The 8,453-nt window shown below is 31.6% G+C and overlaps 1 protein-coding gene across 1 annotated transcript; it reads right to left on the reverse strand.

Moving 5' to 3' along the window:
• Positions 5,778 to 7,383, reverse strand: LOC105157510 (blue copper protein-like). Its single transcript, XM_011073913.2, has 2 exons — positions 7,178 to 7,383; positions 5,778 to 6,252 (listed from the first exon to the last, which is right to left on the reverse strand). The coding sequence occupies exons 1-2, from the start codon at positions 7,350 to 7,352 to the stop codon at positions 6,053 to 6,055; spliced, it is 375 nt and encodes a 124-aa protein (XP_011072215.1). The 5' UTR covers positions 7,353 to 7,383; the 3' UTR covers positions 5,778 to 6,052.

Consider the following 8,453-nt stretch of genomic DNA (forward strand, 5'->3'; position numbering starts at 1 on the left):
ATATTTTGAATTTTCCTTCTTTTTTCTGTAGGATGTTGTAACGTATTTAGGCACAATTTTTATTTTAGTTATGCCCGTCCCTGTTAGTAACGATTTAGGACTGGTTTGGATTACATGAGAATGTTCCAAATTTGAATAATTTTTTTAAAAAAGAATTTATCACTTTTCGCAAATAATAAGTATAGAAATGTTTAATCAGTAATTTTTACAGATGTTTGATTACAGAAACAGTGAACTTTTGATCATAATTATTGTCTTCTTTAGTCTCGAAATCTTTATCAAGCCTATCTTCGTCAGATTCGTCATTAAAGTCACCATTTGTCGGTCTGAATGTACTTGCTCCTTGTTGATTAGCAATAGATAGCCCAACGGCTAATTGTATGCCATTTCGGTCATGCAATGCATATTTATGGTTCTCCGTCAAAACATGTGGAGCATGTATTGTCTCCTCTTCTTGAATGCAACTTTGGTCCATCGAATGTCATTAATGACTCTTCTGGCTTTTGTTTTGCAGATAGACATCCAGTCCACTTTGTCTCTCTTCTGCTAGGGCACTCCGTACAGTATACTTATACTGCTTGTTGTACTAGGATGAATGGTTTGTTCTTTTGGTATACCTTTTTGAAGTTTACATCCACGAGGTAATAACGAGGATGTACCTTCATGCCTCTCACGAGATCGACCTAATGACATTTAAACAAAACGATCTGCATGTTTGGAATAAATGGGTAATCTAACTGAATTATCTCTTCGACAATTCCATAGAAGTCACTGTCCATGTCTGTATATGATGAGCTTTTTGACACATACCTCACAATCCATAGTTGAAGTGCCTACGCTGTGATGCTCAGTATGGAAATTGTACTAAGTCATATAGTAACACGGGAATGTTGTGACCCTAGTAGTAGGACCTCAATAATGCAACTTCAACAAATCGTTATCTGTGTAATTCAAGTCGGATTTCACCTATATTGCATACATTAGAGAAATAATACATTGACGACTAACAGTTGTGGCACAATTCAAAAGAGACAACTTACACAACATTGTACCAATCCTTGAATTGAGTAACAACTAGCTCCTCAATATTAGGGTCCTCCGAGTGGTGGTGCTTGTAAAGTTCATTGAAAAAGAACCTGTATGCCAGAAAGGAATACATATCAACTAATAGGTTAAAAAGTTTAAAAGAGAAAAAGATTAATTTGGTCCAATGAGTTTCCCCATATTCAATTTTAGTCCATTATGTTTACGCATTTTCCAGTTAAGTACAGTAACTTGCAGAATCACTTAAATAGGTCCACAACAACGGTCCCAGTTACGCATTTTACCCCTGAGCAGATTTAAAAGAGTTGTTTTAGTCCATTTACACTAAATTTCTAATTTTTCATCCATGCTCACCAAAATGGTATCAGAGCCCAGGTTTATTGAATAAATATATGATTATGTTGCATTTTGATATTATTTATCCACTAATGGAGGAGATTCTCTGAGAGAAAATGAAACCGAACGAAAGTTCGAGTTACTCTGAAAACAGAGAATATTTACAGATTCTGAAAATACAAAGAAGAGATTTTCTTATGGAAATTCTTGACAAGTGTTACAATGATCCCACGAGGATTGATCCAGAACTTCTCACGCTGGAAGAAGAACAAGAATGGCTGAGAAATTTTGAGGTTGGACAGGTACTACCAGGGAATGCAGTGAGGCGTTTATACTCCAGTGAAGTTCATGGTAGAATCCCAGCTAGGAGAAGCGGAACGGGTAAATTCCTTCCTAATTTCAATTCTAAAAATTATGACTGATTGAAAAGAACTCGAGCCGGATACATCAAAGATCTCCAAAGATCTGAGGGAGATAAAAAAAAGTTAAAGACTATGGACATAGGTTAATCTATATACCTATGAAAATAGAATCTTTGAGCCAAAAGGTGGACGAGGTCCTTATGATCCTTCCCGATCTGCACAAGGGCCTTACAGATCTAAGGGTAGAAATTACAAATTTGAAAAGAAACCAAAGGGAGAACCCTGAGACATCAAGATCTAGACAGGAGTGAATCAGGGACGCCCTTGGAACAATACCTCCTGTACACCAAAAGGGGAAGGCCATGGAGATTCCATAGTCAAAGTCCAGAGAAGATCTGATTATCGCATCTATCAGATCTATAAAATAATGGAGGTAACAAGAGTGGATCTATCATATCTACAAGAATTGGAAGAATCATTTTTCCAACTCGGGATTGTGGATTTAGTCAATATCCAAACAAATGAAATCGCTCCAGCACTACCACCGCCGGAGGGAAGCATATGTTCTAATGATCCTTCATAAGATCAACCGATGAGAGAAAGCGTGGATTTCCACACTAATGCCACTCCAACGTTTGTGGGAACCAGACTAAAGGAAAACCTAGGGAGAAATTTCAAAACGAGTGCCTGAAAATACATCGTGGGTGAGGACCATGCTCCAACCTTTACATCCATATGGCGCTATACTAAACCTGGATATTATTGATTTCTGAAATACTGAGAAATTGATAGACGAATAGGCTGCAGCCATCAAGATAGCAACAACTACCCTAGAGCTCGGTGATCGGACCCATGAAGCTGTAGCTTCTCGGGCAAAGGGTCCATTTCTGTACTGAATACTCAGTAATCGCTGGTTGTCGCCGTAAAGTATAGGTATTGTATGTAGAGTCCTTCAAGAGAAGGCTCTGATACCATGAAAAGGTTCACAAATTAGAGGGAAATGTAGTGATGCCATTCTCAAATCAATATGGAGAAAGCTTGAATTCATTCATCATAAAAAAGAATACAATGGAAGCTAGTGTATAAATACAAGAGAAAGGAATCTAGCTAACAAACAGATTAATAATACAGAAAAGGACAAAATAGCAAAAGTGTACAATAAAGACAAAAAAGAGATAGCTAGTGACCTACTGACCGAGGTCGTAAGCGACCTAAGCAGCGATGCGACCTCGAGCTAGCATTCGTCACAAGATGGGAGAGAAATCAAAATAAATTAATAAATATTTATTATATCAACTGAATAATAATTTAATTTAGTTAACAATTTATAATTATTACAATTAGTTATCATTTATATTCCTAGAGAAATTTAAATTTGGGAAGTGAATTTTAGTATATTAATCTTTAGGTTGTATTTTTAAAAATTATATACTTTTTTGGTATAATGTATTTAAAAGAAAAAGTCCTCTATACAAAATGAGGATGAGAAAACATTTGTTTCTCTTACATACATGTCAAAGAAGGATAAAAAATACCAGCTATAATGCCAAAAATTATTTTTCAAAAAATAGCCAATTTACAATTTAGGCCTGTGGCATACACCCTCGGTTAGTTTCTAGCTACAAAAGAAAATTTCATGTTGTATTTAATATTACACACAAAATTTTTTGTCTACAAAATTAACATAGGAGGATTTAATACAATTCTACCATAACGAAAGTGGTTATTATGCAATTTACCCTAATAATAATAATAACAATAATATAATTGAACACGTCATTCTAAAATTATTCCAAGACCAACTCAACTGATCATCCTTAGCCAACTAATTACGGTGCAATTTGGGTTGGGATATACCCTCGATTTTATTAAACGCCTCTATGACTTTGAATTTTTTAACAAAATTAATTCAAGAAAACTAAATAATAGGAATTTTACAATCGTAGCTTTCAAGACACACACACAAAAAGAAAGAAAAAACAGAGAGTGTGCAATTTGCCAAGCATCCAAATTGAGTCTCCAGTGCCATATGTTATTGTTCTTGTTCAAATAAATTGATTGTTGGTGCTTGACATATTTGGGAAACAGCGTATGAAATGTTAATTGCTATTTGATTAATTAATTTCTGATTTTTACAATGAATTTTAAGTAATTTAATAGCCATATTATTTATTCGTTGCTGTATAAAAAAAGAAATAAATAATTGATCCCTGGATTGTAGTATAACTTAATAAATACTTATGATGATAAAATTAATTATAAAAAATAGTCAATCATATTAATGTAATAATTCAAGTTATTGACCATGATTAATTAACATTTGTCGCTAGTCGGCGAACTTCTGTTTAGCAATCCAAGCATTTTATCATGATTTTTAATTATAGTTAATATTTTCATCTTCATCTGTTGAAAGAACATCAATATATAGTCGAGGTGTAGCTATAGTAAATAATTATTTACCATAAACCACAATAAAATATCATACATTTTATTATTTTTTACTATAAAAAAATTGATTATTCCCTATATTATAAATTACTATGGCTGAAAATCATAGTAAATCAATAACATCTACCACGATCAAATAAAATCGATGTTAAAACTTAACTTTTTACCATAGGTAATCAGCATTCACTCTGATTATACAAACTTAGTGATATTGGCACTAATTATACATCGATAAAATAAATCAAGTTACAATTGTAATATTGGCACTAATTATACAAACTTAGTGACAAAAATATTTATTTTATCACAATAATGAATTTTATGATTTTAATAATTTTTATTATTTTGTAAAAAGATATTATAAGCAAGAATTAGTGAAAAAAATACAATTAGTAACAACAAATAATTAGTTGCCACTATATTGTGTTGTCAATAACTTGTCAATATAGATGTGTTGTTAATTGTATTTACTGATAGTTTTATATACACTTTTTGTCACTAATAATTATATAATGACAAGATAAATAATATTGTTACTTAATATATTTTTTTAAGGATAAATTACAATGGGCACCCTTGAAGTTTGCTATAATTACAAATATATCTTTATTGTTTGAAAAATTACAAATACCTTCTTAAAATTACAAATATCCTAACAAATACCCCCGATAATAAGCTGTCAGAAAGGGGTATTTGTAATTTATCAAACATCGAGGAGTATTTGCATTTAAGGCAAATATCAGGGGAACTCCTTGTAATTTGTCCTATTTTCAATAATGACATTAAAATTGTCAATTCTTATTTTGATAGTAATATCATATTTTCTTGTAATATAATTTAATTATAACAAATGTTCTTAACCTTGCTTGCAAAAAACGACAACTACTAACTGTTGCACAGACACAATTAATTAGTATCTGTTATAATTTTTTATTTTTAATCATAATAATTAAATTTATAATTTTTCTAATACTCGCATATAATAGGGAAAAATATTTTTTTTTAGTCCGTTAAGTATGTCCAATTTTAGTTTTAATCCTATAAGTATGCCCAATTTTTATTAACTCCAGTAACTTGCAAAATTGATTAGTTTTAGTCCTTCGATTGATTGGATTTATAATTTGCACCGGAAAAGTGGCATGGCATGACATCTAGATGCGTTTTTATTGATTTATAATCCTATGTGGCTAAAATTATGATGTGAGAGACAAGTTGGCCATCTTTTGGAGGGAAGAAATGTGACTTTTCTTCTCTCCAAACTTGCACAAAAGATGGCCAACTTGTCTTTCACATCATAATTTTAGCCACATAGGATTATAAATAACAAAAACGCATCTAGGTCATGCCATGTCATTTTTCCGACGCAAATTATAAATCCAATCGATCGGAGGACTAAAACTAATCAATTTTGCAAGTTACTGGAGTTAATAAAAACAATTTTGCAAGTTACTGGAGTTAATAAAAAATGGGCATACTTATAGGACTAAAACTAAAATTGGGCATACATAATGAACTAAAAAAATATTTTTACCCATATAATATAAACTCATACTATGAATCAATACTTCCATTGTGGCAAAAAAAAACTTAAATCATAGGTCCATGTGCAGTTTATTTCTTTTGTTATCTATAAACAAAAGTCACAACTGATGACCATTACAATACATTTGTTGCAACTCACAAAAATAAAAAATACATTTGTTGTAAACATATAACTCAAACAACACAGAAATTGCAAGAATGATGATCCCAATCCAACATGCACAGGATCATCATGCATGCATGCATTATTCTCCAAACATCTGAACATTTAATGCATAATTACACACACACACATGTGGGTCTGTGTGTGGGATTTGGTTTCAGTCTACAGCAAGTTCCATCCTGAGGCCAGCATCACAGTCTCCATCCCCAGCAGAGATGAATGAGTAGACACCGGTGGGATTGAGAGTGAAGGTGAAGCTGCCGCTCACGTCGTTGATTATCGGATCCGAAGCGTTACAAGTCAGGTATGCAGATTGATCCACCAAAGCCACCGTGTGAGGACTCGTGAAATTGAAATCTACATCAGAAAATCCAAACACAATAAGGAGGTATTTGTAATTGTGTCAAACCTCACAAAAGATAGTTGTCGTTTATCCTATATATATTTGTAGAACATTTGTTAGGAATAAAAAATCTAAAGGATAATTATATTTCACTGCCCCCTGAGGTTTGTGTAATTACACAGAATTCTCCTGTCGTTAAAAAATTATATCTAGTATCCTTAAAATTTGCTTTTATATAACAAATAAGTTAATTCGCTAGTCAAAATTTGTCGAATTTGATTATATTGAGAAAAGAATAAAAATTTATATTTATCATCGATTAACTTATATCTATTAGAAGTCAAATATTTTTTTATGACCAAATCTCCCTTATACATTTTCACACATTAATGCATGTTAGGACGTATATCTTCACCGTTGTAAGGGAATTTTATCCATAAAATATTTATTTGACCATCAATGAGTCAATAATAAGTGAATCAAGGGTAAATATAAATTTTCATTTACGTTGCATTTAGATTGGAGGATTTCAAATCCTTCATAATATTTTTTTTCAATATGTTTAGATCGATAATCCTAAATGTAAAAAAATTCAAATTCTTCAATTTTAATTTTGAATTAAGTTTTAATGAATATTAATGAATTTGAAATTTCTTTAAAAAAGAGTCATTTGAAATTCTTTCGTCAAATTTAAATTCATCAATCCAAATATAACCTTAAGTTTTTTCTAAATATCAATAGATTCAGTTAATTTTGACTAACGAAAGGACTTATTTTTTAGATAGACAAGATACAATTTTTTAAATCATAGAGAATTTATGTATAATTACGACGAATCTTAAAGAAATAAAATATAATTATTCTAAATTTTAATGATGCATTAAGGGGTGGGGGTGGGAGTGGGAGTGGGAGTGGGAGTGGGGGTGTTGATTGACTCACGCAAGGTGTCTTGGACATGGAATGTCTTGGAACTGACCCATGCTTCAAAATCAACTCCAAGCGCCCAACCTGCACTGTCACCTACCTCGTAATCCGTGGCCAAAGTAGTGGGAAGAACTCCCACGCTCAATACAAGAAACATCAGCGCAACTTTTGAGGCACAACATCCTCCCATTTTTTGCTTGCAAAAACACCTAATTTACTCTGTCTCTGTGTGTGTGTGTGTCTGTGTTGTGCCAAGAAATGATGGGGAACATGTTTGGAAGAAGGGTTTGTTTATATAGTTGTTGTAAGGGTAATCTCACAAAGTTTGGGGAAGTCTAATCCAAGATTAATTTAATCAGATCAAATTAATTATATAACAGGGATACATGTATGTATATATATATATATATTCATATGTGGATAGCAAGCCGATCATTTGGTTAATATTTAAACAAAAATATCCAAGTATATATTATCGGATCATACACAAGAATTGATTGTCATATTTTATATTAAGACATTATCATCGTATTCTCATGGAATAACTCACAACTCTTCTTAATGTTATTCTAAGGTAAAATTATATTTTTTAAACTGTAAATATAATTTGTTACTATTTTTCGCTCTATAATTTATTTTATTTATATACTTAATTTTTTTTTATAATTTTAATTCTGCATGTTATATATTTGATTATTTTTGATAAATTTAATTATGTATTGATAATTTTAATACTAATAATCTATAGTTACAGAATCAAAATGAGATCTACTTAATGTGAATGGGGCCAAAATATGACTAAATATGATATGTCTAGAACTAAAATCGTAAAAAAAAAGGGGGCTAAATGTATAAATGAAATAAGTTACAAGATGAAAAGTATTGTTGGATATTGAGTCGGGTTAGTGGGCATGTGACCCAATATACATCCATATTTTGAGTAAGAGTTGAGTCTCCCATATTGAGTCGTATTTGATGGCACATGGGATATTAAGAATGACCATATAAGTTAGAACAAACTATCTGTTAACTCGCTAAACTCTACCTTTATGAGGATGATTATGTTAGCTAGAGGTCACTTGATTTACTTGCTAAAGGTCACTATGGAATTCTTTTTAGTGAAAAGAGTTCGCTGAAAAATAAAGAGGATTACTGAAAACCTTTTGCAATAAAGAGTTCTAAATTTCGCGTCATGCAAATACAATTTTTTTACACTATTCCAACCCTTTTCCAATAATCACTTTTGTGATTAATCAAAGTGGTATTTGCTATAACTTTTGATTTTGTGGTG

The sequence above is a fragment of the Sesamum indicum genome, linkage group LG3, assembly GCF_000512975.1.
Source record: "Sesamum indicum cultivar Zhongzhi No. 13 linkage group LG3, S_indicum_v1.0, whole genome shotgun sequence".
Taxonomy (NCBI): domain Eukaryota; kingdom Viridiplantae; phylum Streptophyta; class Magnoliopsida; order Lamiales; family Pedaliaceae; genus Sesamum; species Sesamum indicum.